The sequence below is a fragment of the Megalobrama amblycephala genome, linkage group LG10 (assembly GCF_018812025.1).
Source record: "Megalobrama amblycephala isolate DHTTF-2021 linkage group LG10, ASM1881202v1, whole genome shotgun sequence".
NCBI classification, from domain to species: domain Eukaryota; kingdom Metazoa; phylum Chordata; class Actinopteri; order Cypriniformes; family Xenocyprididae; genus Megalobrama; species Megalobrama amblycephala.
In genome coordinates this window covers 17,720,972-17,743,122 of record NC_063053.1, presented here as the reverse complement: position 1 = coordinate 17,743,122, position 22,151 = coordinate 17,720,972, and the positions used below count along the sequence as shown (strand labels likewise).

Here is a 22,151-nt window from a genome sequence, read left to right as displayed (position 1 = left end):
GATGTTCCTGAAGCCTAAATCCAAATTTGGAAAAGCACAAAAAAGAGTAACGCATTCAAAACACTGCTTCAGGAAGCATCGGATCATAAATGAATCAGTGTGTCGAATCTGCTGTTCGGAGCGCCAAAGTCACGTGATTTCAGCCGTTGGCAGTTTGACACGTGATCTGAATCATGATTCGATGCGCTGATTCATTGTGCTCCGAATCTTCCTGAAGCAGTGTTTTTAAATCGGCCATCACTAAATAAGTCGTTATTTTGTTTTTTTTTGGCGCACCAAAAATATTCTCACTGCTTTATAATATTAATATTGAACCACTGTACTCACATGAACCGATTTAAATATGTTTTTAGTACCTATCATGCAGCCCTATAAGGAAGTACTCCAAGATTTTTATATGGGCAAGTTGTCTACATACAACTTGCCATTTTGATTATATGATAAGAAACAATAAACTGTTAATATATATAAATAATATAAATATTATGTTAATAATATAAATAATATCATCATTATTTCACCCCAAAATGGAAGTACTGTCATTGTTTACGCAGGAATTTCTTCAAAAGTTGACAAAAGTCACCAAAAAATGACAAATTGAGATAAGCATGTGAACGCTGACTAATTGGTTGGAGTATATCCAGTCAAAGTTCTGTCATCATGTACTCACCCTCATGTTGTTCCAAACCTGTATGACTGTCTGTGTAACATAAAAGAAGATATTTTGATGCATGTTGGTAACCAAACAGTTTTGGTGTCTGTTGACCCTTTTTTGAGACATTTTTATGTCCAACATAAGAAAGTCATACAGGTTTGGAACAACGCGATGGTGAGTACATGACGACAGAACTTTCTTTGTTCTGTGAACTATCCCTTTAAGAGCTTGATTTGATCTACTTCAACCAGTCAGTCAGCTTTCATGTACGTTTTATCTCACTTTGTCATTTATGGTGCCTTTTGTCACCTTTTAAAGAACTTCTGTGTAAGCCATCATCCTGTCATTCTTTCCCTCCAGGGGGTGCTGTGAGGATGCGGTACAGTTAAAGCAGAACAGTGGAGTCCTCACTGTCTCTTTTTTTTTTTTTCTCTTTCCATCTCTGTATCCTTATAATTCTTTATATTCACATCTTTTTGAACCATATAAGTTCACATCATTCTGATCCATATGAGTTCAGCTCAGAAATGACCTGATCCTGAATCACCTTTCCCAGCTGCCCTGCTCTCTTTCTCATTTCTGACCTTTCTCTGTTGACTGCTTTAAGTATTGTAGCATCACAGGGGGCTGGCTGATCAATCTACTTGGTGAATTTTTTGGAAGCACCAGCTAAGAATCTGACAGGTTGTAATTTGGTTTGTGTGAAGCCCTGTGTTCATGGGTACATTTATTACATTCAGTCTATTTCAGGATTTTACACTCTCGTTCTTTCACGTAGTTCAGAGGGGAGAGCTATATGTATTCAGTGTCAGCGTTTCATTTTACAGTTAGTTTTCAGATAAATCCTCTTTGCTCTGCGGGTCGCTTGCTGCTGTTACGGTTGGTATTTAGATACGCTTGCGATGCGCTTCTGTTTCACTCTTGGTTTTTGAGTTTATTTCCTTGTGTGTGGGTGTTTTTGGGATTGATCATACTAGGAAGGATCTGAAAACACTCCCAGGTGCAGCACAGCGTAATCTCACGGTTCTAGTACATTCCTTGACTCCCATCAACACCAATTAGTTTTGTTACCATACTGTGCAGTGCTGGAAGATGGGCGGTTTAAGCTCAGGATGATGCATGATTCTAGGTCGACCCCCTTTTGGATTCTTCTGTCTCCTTTAGGCCTTTTCACACTAAATGCAAATGTTCAGCACCAACAACAGTTTGAAAAGAAACAGTGTATTCCTATGAAGCTGTTCAGTCCAGCAAGGTTTTTCCTGGGTCAAAATTGGTCTTCGGTGGTGGCAGACGAGTACGGTCATCCACACACACAGAACAAAGTACCCTACCCATGTGAACTGCAATCCCAATACTTACAATAAATCCAAAATAAATGCTTCGAAGCTTTACGAATCTTTTGTTTCGAATCAGTGGTTCAGAACGTGTAGCAAACTGCCAAAGTCACATGAACCATAGAAATTTAAAAACACTTATGACGTAACGAAGCCTCGTTTACTGAAATCACGTGACTCACACTCCGAACCACTGATTCGAAATAAAAGATTCGTAAAGTTTCGAAGCTTCATGAAGCAGTGTTTTGAAATCTCCCATCACCTAGATATTGTTGAATAAAGTCGTTTTTTAGTTTTTTTGGCTCACAAAAAGTATTCGCATCGCTTCATAACATTAAGGTTGAACCACTGTAGTCACATGAACTGTTTTAAATACGTCTTTAGTAGCTTTCTGGGTGGTAGAATGTGTAAATTAACTTGCTGTCAATGCAGGCCTCACTGAGCCATCAGATTTTATCAAAAATATCTTAATTTGTGTTCCAAAGATGAACGAAGGTCTTATGGTTGTGGAAAAACATAAGGGTGAGTACTTAATGACAGAAATTTCTTTTTTGGGTGAACTAACCCTTTAAACGCATCTGATTGGCCATTGTGTTCACATGCTCAACAGATATGTCTGTGATTAGCTCCAAAGATCAATGCTTCAAATAGAAACCTTTGATGCTCTTCAGTAGACTGGGTAAACCCAGCCTGATCTGCCGGCGATTTGATTTCGCCCGGCAACTCAGTCTGGAAACCCGCACATTCATTTCTACTGCTTCTGTTACACTTTTGTGGGAACCAATCACAGACTGGCTTATCCACCTTGCTCGCTATTGGCGGGTATAACACGATGACGATAGAGAAGCGACGGCAAGCACGACCGTTAATCCAATTGACCCTTCACCTGGAGTTTGATTGACAAGCGATCTAACCAATCAGAATGCCGAATCCGCCATTGTCCGACAAAGCAGTCAGGAGTTAGAAGATTAACCTCGGTGGGTCAGTTCCTTTTAACCTCTCGACGATGCTGAATGACTTCTTTAGTTTAGCAAACAAATCGCTTGAGAGGGTGTAAATACCACTCACTTTCATGTTTTTTTTTGCACAACCTGCAAAAATCACTCGATGCCATTGGTGCTTCCGCTGATCAATGCTACAAACCAATACAAACTAAACCTGTCTGGAGTTTTCGCGTTGATCACGCCTCTTGTGCAGTAAAAAAATACATAGCAGACTCCCCAGACCAATGTTCAATTTTAAATTGAGCTTGGTCTGGTGATAGCCAGACAAGCTCTTCAGAGTTCTCATACAAACTCGTACAACTCACGGGAGTGTTTTAAAGTAGCCGCCTATCAGTAGGTACCAGTACTGCTGAACAGTAGGTATTATAATATTAAATGATTAAATAAATCTTTGGTGGGACAAAGATTGATTTTGGCTGCCACCAAAATATTTTCAATGCAGGAAAAACCCTGGACCAGGGATAAACATTTGCTAAAAAGATTTTCTTGTTTGCAGCTCAAGAACACCCTGAGAACTACAGGCATAACCCATTATTAGCAAGTTGTTTGAATAAATATTTTATATTTGCTGCGCCATATATATATATATATATATATATATATATATATATATATATATATATATATATATATATATATATATATATATATATATATTTATTTATATATGGCGCAGCAAATATAAAATATTTATTCAAACAACTTGCTAATAATGGGTTATGCCTGTAGTTCTCAGGGTGTTCTTGAGCTGCAAACAAGAAATCTTTTTAGCAAATGTTTATCCCTGGTCCAGGGTTTTTCCTGCATTGAAAATATTTTGGTGGCAGCCAAAACTTTTGGTTTGCAGCTCAAGAACACCCTGAGAACTACAGGCATAACCCATTATTAGCAAGTTGTTTGAATAAATATTTTATATTTGCTGCGCCATATATATATATATATATATATATATATATATATATATATATATATATATATATATATATATATATATATATATATATATTTATTTATATATGGCGCAGCAAATATAAAATATTTATTCAAACAACTTGCTAATAATGGGTTATGCCTGTAGTTCTCAGGGTGTTCTTGAGCTGCAAACAAGAAAATCTTATTTTTTTTATATATTATTATATTATTATATATTATTATAATATTATATATATATTTTTTTTTTTTTTATGTTTTTGAAAGAAGTCTCTTATGTTCATGGGTCAACATATTTTGTTGATCCTGGAACAACATTCTAATCTGAAAATTTAGTCTTAACCCTCTTCATTCCCTTAAACCTAACCCTACCCATAAGTTATCCCAAAAATCAGAGGGAAATGATAGATGAATTACACTGATGTAGAAGCACCAATTCATGATTTTAAGCCTAAACTTGACAATCTGTAAACTTGTCCCTCAAATCTGATTGGTTGATTTGAATGTTGTTCCAGGATCAACAAAAATGTTGACACAGGAACATGCTGAACTCAGCAAAATCAGGTTATGCGTAAGCTTCATTTATTTAATTAAAAAACTCAATTTACTAAAAACTAAAACAAATTTTAGTTTTATTGTTTTACTTTTAATTTATTTTGATTAAAACTGTTTAGAATTTATCTGTTATCATCCTTAACCTGAAAATAATTATTGGCTTATTGCTATCAGCCAGTACTTTATGGCGCATCTCTAAATTACATCTGCAAATGACTTCAGTTAAACATCACATCTGTGTTTCAATATTTATATTTTTATTATTGAATTTAGTCAATGAATTTGCTTCTCCTGCATCCTGTGCTTCTAATAGACCTGCTGAAGGGTGCGTTATGGCATCTGTTGAACCAGCGTGAATGTGCTTTTCGTTCAGCCCAATATTCGTTTCACTCCTGGTGTGAATAGACCATTCGCCTGCGATTCGTTTAGCTTTTTCATCTCTCGTTTGGTGTGAAGGGGCCTTTAGACTGCATCAAGTGTGTTCACTATGGCAAACAGCTGGGGGTCCGTACAGCTAGCAACAACACTAATGGGCACGACTGTGATGGACGGGGCAGCATACCCCCTTTCCCCCCCTTCACTCCACTCTGTTGCGTAACCAGTCACATTTTCTCCTCCAGATATGGATAATAAATACACACATGCACATTCACAGCCTGTTATTTGGTGTTGAAAAGGTGCAGGTTGAGATGAATGCGTGCGGTGTTCTCTGTGTGATGTGGTTGTTTTCCACCATCACCTATTTTAATGAGAGAAAAATGGAGGCTTTTAAGAAAATGGCAGCAGCACTTTTAAAAGGCTCAATAGGTGACCTTATGCAGTCCAAAAGTGTGTGTTTGTGTGTGTCTGTGTATACATGCCAGTGCCTACGTTAAGGTGTGTGTTTGATGGACTGCCGTGCCGATTCACTCTTTGGACCTAGAAACGAGGTTGAGTGCCACTGCAGGAAACTTCTGCCACCTCACTTCCTGTTTTTTTTACTAGGATCCCACCGTCACGTTCCCAGCATGCTTTGTGCAGTGACCTATACTCAGCAGTCGCCGCTCACAGTGACTTAGTTAGAGATGTGCACAGATGCACTGTACAAGCATGGCTTGCCCTTACAGACCAAATGAGGCGTGAACACACTCACAAACACACACAGTCTATTATATAAACATCATCAGCGCTGTCATGCACTATTAAAGAAAGCAGTGCATGTACACATTATTTATCAGAACTGCACTGAGAGTGTGTGTGTGGTCAGCATTGTTGCAGTGCACTCTGGGTTACCAGTACACACATTGTTGGACCTTTTTTTTCTGGTGTATATATATGTGTGTGTGTGTAATAAATAAACATATATATATATATATATATATATATATATATATATATATATATATATATATATATATATATATATATATATATATAAAAAAATATATATATATATATATATATATATATATATATATATATATATATATATATATATATATATATATATATTTTGTGAAAAAGTTAGGATACCCTAACTACCCTGAATTCCATGATTTTCCATATCAGGACATAATAAAAAAAAAAATCATCTGGTCCTTGGCAGGTCTTAAAATTTGGAAAATAAAACCTCACAACACAACAACAACACATGACATATCACACCATGTCATTGTTTATTTAACAAAAATAAAGCCAAGATGGAAAAGCCATGGATGATAAACCCTATGATTCAATTGCTTATAGATCGACTTTTAGCAGCAATAATTTGAAGTAATCATTTCTGTATGACTTTATCAGTCTCTCACATCATCCTGGAGGAATTTTGGCCCATTCTTCTTCACAATGTTCCTCCAGTTTATTGAGATTTGTGGGTATTTGTTTATGCACAGCTCTCTCCACAGCTTTTCAGTCAGGATGAGGTCTGGACTTGACTGGTCCATTGCAACACCTCGATTCTTTTCTTTTTCAGTCATTCTGTTGTAGATTTGCTGGTGTTCTTGGGATCATTGTCCAGTTGCATGACCCAATTTTGGCCAAGCTTTAGCTGTCGGACAGATGGCCTCACATTTGACTCGAGAATACTTTGGTATACAGAGGAGTGGTAGCCGAATGACTGTGAGATGCCCAGTGCCTATGGCTACAAAACAAGCCCAAAATCATCACCCCTCCACCAGCATGCTTGACTTTTGGTATAAGCTGTTTGTTATGATATGCTGTTTAGTTTTCACCAAACTTGGCGCTGTGCATTATGGCCAAACATCTCCACTTTGGTCTTGTCTGTCCAAAGAATTTTTATCCAGAAGTCTTGTGGTTTGTTTAGATGCAACTTGGCAAACCTAAGCCTTTTTTTTTTTTTTTTTTTTTTATATAGAGAGAAGTTCACTCCTGGCAACCCTTCCAAGCATGCAATACTTGTCCTGTCTTTTTCTAACTGTATTCTCATGAACTTTAACATGCTAACTGAGGTCTGTAGAGTCTGATGTGTAGTTCTTGGGTTGTCTGTCCGTTTTAAATGTCTTCCACTTGAGAGTAATCTTCCTACCTGTGGAATAATGGACCTCAGATTGTTTAGAAATGGCCGTATAACCTTTCTCAGATTGATGGCAGCAACAATTGCTTCTCTGAGATTGTTGCTGATGTCTTTCCTCCTTGGCATTGTGTTAACACACACCTGAAGCCTCCAGACCAGCAAACTGCCAAAACTTCTCCTTTTATAGAGGTGCTCAGACTTGCTGATGATCAATTAATGAAAGGCATTTGATTAGCAGTGCCTGACTGCTACTTACCAACTTAATTCCTATTGAAACAATAAGGGTGTCCTTAGTTTGTCATCCATGGTTTTTCCATTTTGGCCTAGTTTTTGTTAAATAAACAATGACATGGTGTGATATGTCATGTGTTGTTGTTCATCTGAGGTTTTATTTTCCAAATTTTAAGACCTGCCAAGGACTAGATGATTTTTTTTCTTATGCCCTGATATGGAAAACCATGGAATTCAATAGGGTGTCCTAACTTTTTCACACACACAGCATCAGAAACGTTTTTAAAAACATAAAAAATCTTACAGACCTAGGCAGATTCTCATAGCCAACTAAAATACCTCTCTTGTACACTCACGCAGCCATTCATAGGTATTTGTTGTAGGTTTTGCATCCCATTCAGCTGTTAAAAGCAAGTCAGGTGGTGTGAAGGGCAGCCATGATGGGTCCAGAAACATAACAACTGGCCACTGTCCCTGGAACAGACTGGTACAATCAGCACCAGCCTTTTGAAGTGTTACCCGAGCATAGCTGGAGGGTTCTCCAGTTCTTTGAGGTTTCTGGGTGAGGTACAGTGCTGCTCTCTTCTCCTGTTTTTTCTTCTTCCCCCTTTTCTTTCTCCCCCTGTCTCTCTTTCTTCCCTCTTTGGCAGAGCTGATGGAGGGGATTAGGAAGGAAGTGAAAAGAGAGAGAGGGGCTCTCGTCGCCACGGTTACCCGTGCCCCCAGAAGTGAAAGATGGAGGGCAGAAGGGACTATTGTTTATTTTGACAAATGCTCTCTTGTAGCCTTGAGGTGACATTGACAAAACGATGCAGCCACTCAATTTTCAGTGAGACAGGTGCTACAAAGGCAGAGATGACACGTGTGAGGGACAAAGAATGCGTTTTGATTCACACATCTTATATCAGCCATGTCCCATTGTTTATGTGTGTTCTATGCAGGCAAATGAGCTACAGGCTTATAAATCAGGGGTGACTCCTCAATGAAGTGGGCAGAGACCTGGGAACTGCAGAGGCAACTGTAAATCTCCCGCTGTACCTATATACGCACAAAGTCCCAGCGAGCCCTGCTCTGGATGTTTAGACACTGAATAATTTATTTGGCCTGCCTTTTAATTGAGTTTTCAGGGAAAGGCCGCCTTGCACACCCAGGGTGTCCTGTGTTTATAGGTTCTCCCAAAAATATCTCACTACTCAGCTGCTGAAAGCATCCATTGCATGTTCTCCTCAGGTCTAAATATAGCAAGCCAAAGTCTTTCTGAGAACACTTTCTTTCTCACCTCCTTCTAGCGCAGACTTGTTCACAGCATCCGGTGAGTGAGTTGAATGGTGAGTTATTAGCCAATGTATGTTGACTGAGGGACTCGCTCGCACCGCTCTACATCTGCTGTGACCAGCTGTGGAGATAATGAATGGACTGGGGAAGAGGAAAATAAGAGGAAGTAGAAAGATCACGCGGGCATGTCACATCTGAGATGCAGAAATTGCCCCTTTTGGATGCTAGAGGCCATCATCAGTTCGCTCAGAATGGGAGAGCTTAGGTAGGGTGATAGTTCATGACCTGTCTTGGTTGCAACCTCTGCCAGTTCCACTCAATTGCAGCTCTTCCTGTTTATGTGAGACAGACAGCAGTTGCCCTCTACTCTTGGCTGGTTATCAGAGGCCTTGTTTACACCTGGCATTAACATCTATCTCAGTAGGGCTTTTTGGCTTGACAGTTGACTATATACCATGCAATGGTAGATGTTATGTGAAAGCTACAGTCACTGCAAGTTATGTTGCAAACGGGTTCATTGATTCTAATTAGAGTAATTCTGTTTTGACACGTCTACAGTGTTTGTGTGTAATGTAGAGATACTGTAGGTTATTTATGGTTAGCCAGCAATGTAGCAGCAATTCAACTGATGTGCTGTTATAGGTTTGTATATATTGGCTACTTTATCATTTTGAATGTGGCTCATCCAGTAGTATTATTTATAATGTATAATGATGCCAGACTTGTTAATTCATTTGATATGTTGAATCTTACAAAGAAATATGTTTAATGTGTAAAATATTTAATTAATCCTTGTAGAGTTGTCAAAAGTACTAACTTCGGTACCCCGTCAGTACTGAAATTCTTAAAATGTGATGCTTTGAGGACTGTTGAGCGGATTCGTAAACCTCTCTGATTGGTCGTTTTGTTCACGGCTCATCTGTTATGTCTATAATTGGCTTCAATGATCAACGCTTCAAAAACGTTGTAAATAGTCATCAATGATGCTCTTCACCGAGCTCTTACACAGATACACACAGGACTAGTCTGCTGATAGACGCCTGCTTTCAAATACTCTCGCTCCCAAAAAGCTTTCAAATTCAAACACTTCCGTGTGCTTTCAAACGATCCTGTGCGTTGATCACTGTAGCCAATCACAGACATATCTTTTGAGCTTGTGAACATAATGGCCAATCAGAGGTGTTTAGGAATCCGTTCAGCAGCACTCAAAGTGTCACATTTTTAAAATTTCAGTACCGATTGGTACTGTAGTCAGTACTTTTGACAACTCTAAATCCTTGCATTAAATTTTTGTTTTTTAACTTAATTAAATAATAATTCATAATGCCAATGCATATTTGTATGTTCTCGTGTGATTTTGTCAAAGGTTTAATAGACACAGGCGAATCGTTGTCATTTAGGAATGAGATTGTGTGGGTGTTTGAATTAAGAGCACCATATATATATATATATATATATATATATATATATATATATATATATATATATATATATATATATATATATATATATATATATATATATATATATATATATATATATATATATATATATATATATATATATAATTTTTTTTTTTTTTTTTTTTTTTATATGATTAATCATGCAGCTCTAGTTTTTTCTCTTTTGGACTGTTGTTTTCTTTTAAAGCCAGACATATAGATCAGCGGTTCTCAGTGGAAGGAACCTGGAAGGTTTCCATGCCATTTAAGATTTTATTATTTTTCATGGAAAAGTCATAGAAAATAATAAAATCTTAAATGGAATAGAAATTTGTTTTAGATATTCTCAATTATTCTGCTCAAAATACTCTTTGTGAGTGAGATTTCTCTTAAAGTATTTATAAGAATCCTTAAAGTCATGGACAAATTATGAAAAATTAATTTCAGGGTTCCCACACCTTCTGACTAATAAGCATATCCAGTCCCCACTGCAGCGTTTCAGTCCAGCAGGGAGGGTGTGGAGAGAGTTCCTCTAGCACTTCCCCTCTGCAGGGGCACTGCACCCTTCACTGCACCGGGCTCCACTCAATGACAAATTAACCCTCTTTAATTGTGGGTGAGTTATGCAGCTCCTGGTGCAGCGGTGTGAGACACAATCTTGCAGCCTTTTATTGGGCTAATAAATCTGGGAGGGTGGCAGACGGAGCTGGTGCAGCCAGCCGGATGGTAGTTTGGGGTGGGTGAGAGATAAGAGACTAGAAACCCGCTCTCTCTCATTACCGCAGTTTTCGCCGGAGTTTTTCCAGCACGTTGGGGGAATCTTATCAGCCTGTTCACGCGTCGCCCATCCTCTTTTGTCATTTGAGCACTGAACAGAAGCAAGATAGCCATTAATATCCTGAGCAATCATGCAGGATGAATTATGAACACGCTTAAGAGTGACGAAACAGTGCGGTATTGTTTGTTATGCTAATGGCTGTACTTGTCGTGTGAGTGTGTGAGTGCTTTTCTATTCAGGAGCTGTGTGGGTGGCACTGGCGGGGTCAGTGGTTTACTCTACTATTGCATGATGGGCATGCAAAAGCATGCCAGGCATCCTGTGGGCAGAATACAGATCCCATACCCCCCCCCAATCCCCCTGCCACCCCTGCTACCACGGATACGGCTCCGTACTGCGAGAAAGCGTGAGACGGAGGAAGCGAATTGGACGTGTCCTAAGATGGCTGACAGGTGTAGATAAAGCCAAAGAGGGCGGGTGAACCACAGAAATCCATTTCCCAGCAAACCCTGTGATTTATAGCCCGTCAGGAGCAGTGCTCTCACCAACACCAACCGACCAGCGGAAAGCTGTCAGGACCGTTCCAGTGCACCCCCCCCCCCCCCCCCCCCCAATCCATCCACTTTTACACGCAACTTTTTACACAAACGCAGTTGACTTCTTGTGCTCAGTTTCTTGAATGGAGCCGAAAAATACTAGGGAAGTGCGAGACTAGTTGACTAAATGATGCAAAATACTATTTTTATTATCGTATAAAATTTTTTTTTTTTTTTTTTTTTTTTTTTGCATGTTTATGTTTTGCTGTATATTTTTTTTAAAGGCTATGTTCAGAGGGTTAGAGGACAATACCGGTATGGAATTTTAAACAGGTTTAAAGGGGAAACATGAAAACGTACTTGACCGCAACAGATCCTATATCAATATCCTAATGCAGTGAATCTCAACCTTTTTTGAGTCATGGACCTCCGTCATATTTGGAACCATCCATAATATTGGCTCATAGGTATCATCAATGTCTTTGTGACAACCAAATGCAATCAAGTATAATTTACTACTACTACGTTTGTTGACTTGTCCTATATTTAGTCATATTGTCAGGTATATTATATATATATATTATCTTCTTCTTTTATGGGAACATGTCAAATGTCAAAATATACTTTATATTTTATAAGGACCCCCTGGCATTATGTCAAGGACCACTAGGGGTCCATGGACCCCTGGTTGAGAAACACTGTCCTAATGAATAGAATATGTAAGGAATAATTGATCACAGGCAGTTGAATTATTAGAAAATAATGTGCATAATTTTCACCCGATTTTCATGGCCCCTTGAATATTTTGTTGTATGAATATCTGAACATACAATACATCAACATAAAGAACAGAGCCTTATAAACAAAAAAAATCTTCAAGCATTCTTTTTTATTAAAACTTGAATGTAGGCAAGTTTGAGCAAAATGTTGAGAAAATCGCAATTTTTGTTAAACACTACATCTGGATCATATTCAGTACAATTATCAGATCATGGATGCAGTAGATCGCTTCCATTAACACTCCCAAAGCTTCAGTCCTATACCACTTCCTGGATTAGCATTTCCCTTGGTAACTTTAGGCAGTTTTCATTTATATGCTGTTTATTGCTGATGATCGCATTATTTTTCATATGCATCTGCTTACATATGACACTCGTTTCTGCATCCCCATGTCTGTGTTTTCATTCGAGAGATTCTGTACTCGTTCAGAAGATGCGTAATAGCTCCCCCGATTGTATAACAGTGAAAACATGGAAACCCAGAAAATTCTGTGTTTGGCAGGGAAGCGTTTTTTCATAAATAACGGAGTTAACGGAGGCAAACTAATGCAGTTATTAGAGAGCGAGATTAAGTGTGTATGAATTTCCTGAGTCTGTGTGCATCTCTCAACAGCGTTCGGCATCAGCGTCTCTACTAACAGCGAAACTGTAAGTTTATCTGCTGCAAGAACAGTGCTGTTATTACCTCACTAGTGAGAAATGTCATGTAGCTTTTAAGTTGCTAAACTAGTTTACTGATAAAATCGGCAGAGCAGCGCTGACAACACATTTCTGTGTGTGTGTGTGTGTGTGTTTGAGTGGGAGAGAGAGCAGGAGAAAGTATGTGCTTTCCGTACATCATAACGTAATTTTGTGGCAAAAAACATGGAAATAATTTGTTGTTTTCATCATATTTGTTTGGTCACTGTCATTGTGAGTTTTGGTTCTTTTGCTGTTGTAGGCTGTAAGGGCCTCATTTGGCGAAGTGATATGGTCATGTTTTGCGGCCAAGATCTGCCTGGAACTATTTTCCCTGAATATAACTGAACGTTCCTCATAACGTTTGTCAACCAATCAGATTCAACAGCCCCGTAGTATAACCTTAAATAATGTGAAGTCACTGGTAAGCATTTTTAACGTACTAAAACAAGATACATAACCTCTGTCTCTGCTTTTGTTAGCATCAGCAGTCAGAACGATACCTTCCACCCCCATGCTATTACAGTCACTTTTGAGAGCTGAATATTACACACCGGGCTTAGGATAATCACATGCAGTCTCTATTGTAGCACAATTCACATCTTTCTTCTCCTTTTTTTCTGTGCCTGATGAGATCAGGAGTCTCTCAATGCAGTTTCACCGTTTTATTCCGGTACCTGCAGCTATTGACTGTTGATTCAGGTGGGCTACCTGCTGCATTCATCTGGCGCTTGGATCGAATTTTATTATCCCAACTGCAAAATTCCATTGTTTAGATATTTGCTTTCAGCATCACAAAACAATGCAGTTTATTCGATGCTATGGTGAGGCAGAATTACATGACGGAGCTTGAGGCGGCACCGTGACTCAGAAGATTTATTTTAAACCGCTGTTTCTTCACTGCCTTTTATGATGGTGTTATCTGTTTCAGATAATGGGAAGTGCTTTACTGCAGGTCTAAAATCTGTCTGTTTTCTCTCTCTTTCCCCGCAGGACCTCGATGGGCCTCTTGGAATCTTGGTGTGTTTATTTGTATCCGCTGTGCTGGAATACACCGGAACTTGGGAGTGCATATATCACGCGTCAAATCAGTCAACTTGGACCAATGGACCCCCGAGCAGATACAAGTATGTGTTTTTGTGTAACACAAAATGTAATGGTTGTCTTTTCTTTCTTTATGGGGCTCAGCAGGGTGTTTTCGGATGTTCCAACTCTCAGTACTGCTTTTTCACAACGTCTCGTATTCATTGATCACATACGCTACCGTTTAAAAGTTTGGGATCGGTAAGATTTTTTTTTTCATGAAGTAGCAAGCACAACAAACACAGAGAGGTGGTGCCGCAGTGGCCAACTAATGTACTTGGTTTAACACCTGTAACACCGACTACCGCAGCAAGCCTACTACTGGCCTGACCAAGCCATGAAAAAATCCTTGTAGAGCCCTTCCTATGAGGACATCTAGTGTAGTCTGAGATGTCTCTATAACGCACTGCTTCATGAGGTACAAATAACCATTCAAATCACAGGTATATGTGTGTAACCGTATTTGAATGTCTCTGTGTGCTGTGCTGTAAAGAGCAGTGTGGCTTGAAAGATTTATGAGTTTAAGCAACCAAAAGGGAGTCTTGCATCTCCCCTTCGCATATTAATTGACATCTGGATGGATAATTAATTCTTGATGGGTAATTACTTGTCTGTTTTTCAGCATATACTCTTCCTTCACTCTGATCCATCATTCTCATATTAATTTGTCTCTGACAGACTTAGACGTACGTGACATTGAACTGATAATGCAAATACGAGTAATTTGTATATGTTCGAACATAGCCTTGATTTTCTAAGCAGTTGTGTACAGGATTACACGGTTAATTAAAAACCAGGGCCATGAACTCACACAGATTGCTGAGCTTATAACCAGAGTTTTCTTTTAAGCCTGTTTCAAGTGAAAGTTCGTGTGTTTTACTGTTTTGTTTTATTAGGCAGTTAGAAATTGGGATGTGTGGCATGAATCATGGTACAGATATTGCACTGTCACTCCTGTTGCACCAGCAATTGTGCGCAGCAACCAAACAGATTTCACCGCTTTAAGAGATTAATAAGGTCACTCTTTATCCGGAGGTCATTGCAGTACTTTGGCATTGAAAGCGAGAGATCAATATAGTCTTTTTAGGGATCCAAGTAGTATAATGAATACATTTTTTTCCCCCTTGGGTCATGATTTATGCATTTTAAATTATGCTAAGGGTCTTAACATTGTACAGAGATGCACCGGTTTTACAATTTACACTTGCATAGACTCATAACTTGATGAATTTATTTATTGATTTTATAGTTGATATATAAAATCAACTAGAAAATGTAGTAATTTATATATGAGCTCTATGTTTTATGTTTGAGTTTATGTACTTTTAAAAATGAACAGGGACACTTCTGTTAGTGTTTAATAGAGTTGACAAAACTGTGAAAGTGTGTTTGTGAATTAATTCTCAGTAATTTCCAGCTGAACTAAAACACGATTTGCAATGTTTTTCATAAAGAAAACCTCTTGATGTATAATGGGAAAGATCGAATATATATATTATATATATATAATCGATTATCGAAATATACATCATTCTAATCCTTATACGTCATTGACCCATATATACATATGTAGATTTTTTTATTTTTAATTCAATACAGTTATTATTGGTTGCATCACATGATGTGTGGTCGCTCCAAATGACACGAAGACCTTAAATTTCATAAAAAATCGATTTAAAATGATCAATAAAAAATCAATTTTATACAAAAAAAATAGATTTAAACCAGATTTTATTACAATTTCACAATTTTTTTTATATTTTTATATTATATATTTATATTTAAAAATTCACATCGCAAACAAAAGTGCATCATTTAATTTAAGTTGAAATTAATTAATTCTTTAATTCATCAAGGACACATTAGGCTTAAATTGATCAAAAGTGACAGTAAAGACATTTATAATTTTACAAACGATTGTATTTCAAATGCATGCTGTGCTTTTGAACTTTCTATTCATCAAAGAATCCTGGCAAATAAAATATATCACAGTTTCCACAAAAATAATGAACATTGATAATAATTAGAAATGTTTCTTGAGCAGCATATCAGCATATTAGAATGATTTCTGAAGGATCATGTGACACTGAAGACTGGTATAATGATGCTGAAAATTCAGCTTTGATCACAGGAATAAGTTTCAGTTTACTATTTATTCACATAGAAAACAGATATTTTAAATTATAATAACATTTCACTCTTCTCCTGTAACTCCATTCTTGCTGCAGGGTCAGAATTAACACGCCAGCAGTTTTATGGCCAGCGGTTTTTACTTGGCAGTGGCATCTGGTAAAATAGATTGAAATAGTTATAAATAAATGAACAATTACATACTCTAAACAATTTTGTTTTACATTTTTCTCATATTATACAATACAAACATAAACTGTATGACATAGTTTTATAAAATGACCCAAATTGCATAAAAATCTATTCCAAATGATATTAAAATAAAGTACTTTATGTAAATAAATCATCAATTGAATATAAAAGCACAAAAACTGCCAATCTAGGACATATACTGTATCTATCATGGAAAACACTCTGCAGTGGTCGCACCACATGATATTTTCAAATTCAGTCAAAATTTACTGGCACAGAACTGGTCACCTAAACACAACGAGCTAGCTTCCTACAAATGGTCACTATGAAATTTGTAATAAAAGTATATATTTGCAGAAATAACTCAATATTGATCGTTTTTTTTGAGGTCATACAACATGATATCCAAATGTGGGAACTACATACCAGCCGTTAAAAAGGTTATTTTTTTCCAAATTTAAGACAGAGTTAAAAACCTGCTCGCTGCTTCCATGGGTTCTTCGCAAATTGGTATATGATGCAACTTCCTGTCTTTGAATGGATTTCAACATGAAAGTTCCAAAGTGGTTGTTTATTGATGGTCGCACCACATGATATTTCATAAAATGGACATCATCGGACAAAGTTTGTTTGTAAATTCTGATGGAAATATAAATACGCTTTGCAGTTTTGTACAGGATTACAAAACATGTTGGAAATCATGCCAAATAGTCCAGAAAATGAATTTGAATAAATGTGTAATAAATTTTATTGAATTATTCATTCATTTATTTAGGTGATTGCTTGGATTTTCTCCTTACAGATGGAACCTGGGATTAAGATGATTTATGTTGCTCTTCTTTTTCACCTGTTATTTATTTGTTGTCTCTCTTTCTCTTTTTAGAGTGTGCAGAGCATGGGCAACACCAAGGCAAGACAGCTGTATGAAGCTCATCTCCCAGAAAACTTCAGACGGCCGCAAACTGACCAGTATCCTTGAGGCTATCTGTTTGTCCGTGTTTGTTTGTGTAATTGTGGTTGCAAATATGCTCTAATGACCTTTGCTAGTCATTTGGCAAAAGTCAGCGTCAACTTTCTACTCAGAGGCTGAGGTTGTTGTGTGGTACAGATGCTTTCTTGGTCGTCTAGAGAGAATTGACATGATTAAAGTGAAAAATCCCTTTTCTTGGCTCTAGAAAAGACGAATTGCGGATTTATAATATGCAAAGAAGTGTTTATTTGTGAGTTTGTGGAGTTTGTGCTGTTGCATCCTACTCTTCTGTTGCTGCTGCCAAATTAAAAACAAACTATCAGATTCTGTAGCCAGCACTACCAACTTTTCTCTTGTAAGCAACAGAGAAGGGTTTAAAATAGGGATGCTAACAATTAATCGACGATTGATTAATTGTCGATTTAAGCAAGGTCATGCGCGTGCTGTTTGGGGCCATTTTACGTTAAAAGGCTAGTTACACCTTCATGACTAAAAGTTTGCATGTGCATTCGCAGCCTTTTGTTTTGAGCAAATGTAAGTTGTAATGTTGTGTAGACCTATATATCTATCTGATTTATCTCATATAGTATGCATTTGGTTAAGAATTAATGCGTTAAAGCGCACCGGTGATCATCTTCAGCTTCAGTGCATGCAGCTCAAACAGCAATGCATGACTAATAATGACTATGATTGGGACTGTCATATTACATTTACAGTATAAAGAGAACAATATTGTAATAAAACATTGTGAATTCTTTGGGTTTAGCTGCCGTGTTTCAGCGTTGTTACGGGAAGAGTGCACCCACAGAAGGAGTTACACATTCTGAATAGCACGTAACTTAGTTTACGTTTACTTGTGCAATTGTTTTCATTCATTTTGTGCAGATATAATTTGTAATATTGTTTATTTTGTATATATCTGATTAATCTCAATAGGATGTGTTTCGTTGAGTTAAATAACTCGTCAGCAAAGGGCTTCAGTTTACTGGTGTTCATTCAACGCTCTGCTCAAACAGCAATGCAGTACTAATAAAATCTATGATTGGGACTGTTACATTATACAACATTATAATGAGAACACTATTGTAATAAATCCTTGTGAATTCTTTGGGTTGACTCATTTCACAACTTCCCAACTAGACCTTTATTTAGGCTAAAAACCCTTCTCATTTATTTAGTGAGGAACATGGCGTTTTGAGCAGCATTTGCACACCCTGTCATGCTGTTGGCTATAAGCCACTGCAGTAGACCCATATTGCAGTATTAAGGCTAACGATTAATTGACCATTTAAGCGATGAACAATCATGGGAATTAGTTTAAATTGACATCCCTAGTTTAGAGTATTTATGTTAAACAGTGTAATCTGCTGTTTTAATGGTAGTTCTACATATTGGATTCTCTTCGACGCTGACAAATGAAGATATTCAATATTTGATTGCCAAAATACAGGAATTCTCAGTGCTTTTTGTCAGTTGAGTTGCAGATACTTTTTTGATTTCCACAGATATATATGACAAAATATTGCTCACTGTCCTTAAAGGTGCCCTCGAATGAACAATTGAATTTATCTTGGCATAGTTGAATAACAAGAGTTCAGTACATGGAAATGACATACAGTGAGTCTCAAACTCCATTGTTTTCTCCTTCTTATATAAATCTCATTTGTTTAAAAGACCTCCGAAGAACAGGCGAATCTCAACATAACACTGACTGTTACGTAACAGTCGGGGTGTACGCCCCCAATATTTGCATATGCCAGCCCATGTTCCCAACATTTTGAAAGGCATTACACAAGGGCAGCCAGTATTAACGTCTGGAGCAGCACAGCCGAATCATCAGACTAGGTAAGCAAGCAAGAACAATAGCGAAAAATGGCAGATGGAGCGATAATAACTGACATGATCCATGATATCATGATATTTTTAGTGATATTTGTAAACTGTCTTTCTAAATGTTTCGTTAGCATGTTGCTAATGTACTGTTAAATGTGGTTATAGTTACCATCATTTCTTACTGTATTCATGGAGACAAGAGCCGTCGCTATTTTCATTTTTAAACACTTGCAGTCTGTATAATTCATAAACACAACTTCATTCTTTATAAATCTCTCCAACAGTGTAGCATTAGCCGTTAGCCACGGATCACAGCCTCAAATTAATTCAGAATCAAATGTAAACAATATAACAGTGTACAATACTCACATAATCCGACGCATGCATGCCGCATGCATGACGAACACTTTGTAAAGATCCATTTGAGGGTTATATTAGCAATGTAAACTTTGTTTAGGCACTGTTTAAGGCAAGCGCGAGCTCCGTGGGCGGGGAGCGTCAGCATTTAAAGGGGCTGTACCGCATACATCGGCTCATATTTAATGATGCCCCAAAATAGGCAGTTAAAAAAAATCTATGGGGTATTTTGAGCTGAAACTTCACAGACACATTCAGGGGACACCTTAGACTTATATTACATCTTGTAAAAAAATGTTCGATGGCACCTTTAAGCTTGCAATAGGTTGTTTGCACACAAAGTCACTGCTGCACGCGAAATGCGGCTGGAGGGCAAGCAGTGATTTTTCTATTAAGGAATCCTATCACAAACTCAAAATTCCTATGTTTTGTCTATGTTAAAACATTCCTATGTTTTATGGTTGCTCAAATCTATTAAACCGATAAACCACAATGAGCTTTTATCGTTTACATAACTTAAATCGTTTTTTAACTTTAAAAGTTGTCACCTTTTTATAGCGTTTTGCGCCTGCCAATACTGAAATGAATATGGATACCTGCTTACCTTTTTTTTTGTTTTTGATTTGGTTAAATACGGAGAGTCGGAGGGGCATTCAGCGGACAGACACTCTTTTTTACAGTCTATGACAGACACCGACACACTGTATTTTATTTTTTTTATTTTTGTATATATTTCAACAAATGACCACAAATCAAACCCATAGAAGCTCGTGAACAGTTTTGAAGTGGCTGCGTGCAAGTTATACACATTCACGTCCAAAATATGTTGTGATTTTCTGTTTATACCTTTCTAAACCAGCACAGTACGGACTTTTCCCCATCTCTTCCATTCTAATTTTCACTGCTTGCCCTCCACATTAATTTTGCGCGTCACCAGAACCACGTGATTGCAAACAACCTATTGAAGTGATGTCAATTTACATTAAAATTTGTAGTGGTTGGTACAACACCTAACACTATTGCAAAGGATGTGTGCCATTTCCCATAATGCTAATCGTTCTTATCACCCACTACTAGAATTGGGTGAGGCAACTCAGGGACACACTAGTGATTTTTGAACATTTCTATAACTTTGGCTTGAAGGAAGTTCATTTTTTTAACAGAAAGGGAAGAAAACCATCAGTAAATGAGACGCATAAAAAAATTAAGAGTGTTTTTATCTGAATAAATTAATTTAACAGACTTTCCAAAGATAGCTTTGGTCTTCTGCTCATAAAAATACTACATATTTTCCACCATGAATATGCATGCAATTCTTCTTGTAGCTTAAGAGCCCTTTTTTGTTTTTGAGACATTATAATTATCTTGAGACATTTAGTTCATGTTAATGAACTTTTGCATTTCAGGTTCATAATCTTGTTCGGGCTTGAAAAAAGAGAAAGGATAACTTTCGCAAAATGGTTTTTACTGTATTTTTGATCAAATAAATGCACACTTGTTTCAAAAACATACAAAAATCTTACCAGTCCCAAACTTTTGAACATTGCACAATTCTGTGAGGAATTTCAGAATAAATAGGTGATACATTTTGATTTATACATTTCATTTGCCAGTTCAGTTCTGTAACAACGTATATATAAAACATATCACAGTCTATATATAAAAAAACCCAATTGGGAACTCCTGTTCTAATATTGGTGGATGTGTGAGAGTTTGGCAGGCAGAATCCTGTGTGACTTCACAGCTCTGGCTCCAGAGATGCTGGAACCAGATGCTGTTTTCAGCACCTTCACATACAGCAGAGCTGAACAGGAACTACCTCATCTCTGAGGCCCGACAGGAAGTCTCTTCATGTCTCTCATCCCCCCTGCCTCATCCCTCTTGCCTCGGGTATCCTCCTCCGTCCTATTTCACACCATCAGTCTAATTGGGTGTGTGTGGCGGCCAGGATAATTCCATATTCTCCTCATTGGCGCCTTCAGAAACTCTAATTGAATTTCCCTGGCATCCGTGGCCCGTTATCAGCGCTCCTGCATTTGGTGTGGCTATGGAAATGGCTTCATTTGTATGCTGACCGATGAGGTACAATATTCTTAACCGTCAAAATGGATTAATCTGGACAGCAGAGGTGAGCTTCCTCCACAAACTGGCTTTGATGGAATTTGCTTTAATCACAGGTGTGGTTTCTTCAGATGGAAATGCGGATCTTTTGTGCTTCAGTGTGGGGGTCTCTAACTCTCTCTCGCTTCCCACTTATCACCGCTTCTCTCTCTAATGGAAAAGTTGGCCGTGTTAATATAAACGTCAGATCAGCAGAGAGAGGAAATTTGAAGTTCTTTTCTCTTTTGTTGCTCATTGTGAATGGTTGAGGTATTTGCTTCATTTGGTGTGCTTGTGGATTCTTTCTCTGTTTCCTTATTTTTCAGTCTCTGTATGTGTTTTTTTTTTTTTTTTTTTTTTAACTGCATATAACTCATTTTTCTTTCTCCTATTTTTGCAAGCACTCATCGTTCTTCCCTGCTTCTCTCTGTAACTTTTGCATAACGTTCTAACTCCGCGTGATGCAACAAAGTATCTCTTGCATTTTAAGGAAGCTATGCATAATTAATTGTTCCTGAGAATTTTAATTATCTGGTTCAGGTGTGTTTGATTAGGGTTTGAGCTGAACTTTGCAGTAAGGTAGATCTCCAGGAACAGGATATGTTACATTATGTTCTTCATTCAAAAACAGTAGACGGAGTGCAACAGAACTGAACTTGAATGCAAGTGTCTCAACTCACTTTTAAAAGTAGGTGATTTAAAGAGTATTAATGTAAAGACGCCTGAAACTTTTCTGAAACGTTATGAATTAATCATATATATATATGCGGGTGCGAG

The 22,151-nt window shown here is 37.5% G+C and overlaps 1 protein-coding gene across 5 annotated transcripts in view; it reads left to right on the top strand.

Annotated features, from left to right (window-relative positions):
• smap1 (small ArfGAP 1) overlaps positions 1-22,151 on the top strand; it is a 142,612-nt gene that overhangs the window by 19,046 nt on the left and 101,415 nt on the right. For all 5 annotated transcript variants that reach the window (XM_048205030.1, XM_048205029.1, XM_048205028.1 and 2 more), the window contains exons 2-3: positions 13,703-13,836; positions 16,998-17,083. In XM_048205030.1, the coding sequence (XP_048060987.1) occupies positions 13,703-13,836; positions 16,998-17,083 (220 nt within the window). The remainder of the gene's footprint in view (positions 1-13,702; positions 13,837-16,997; positions 17,084-22,151) is intronic.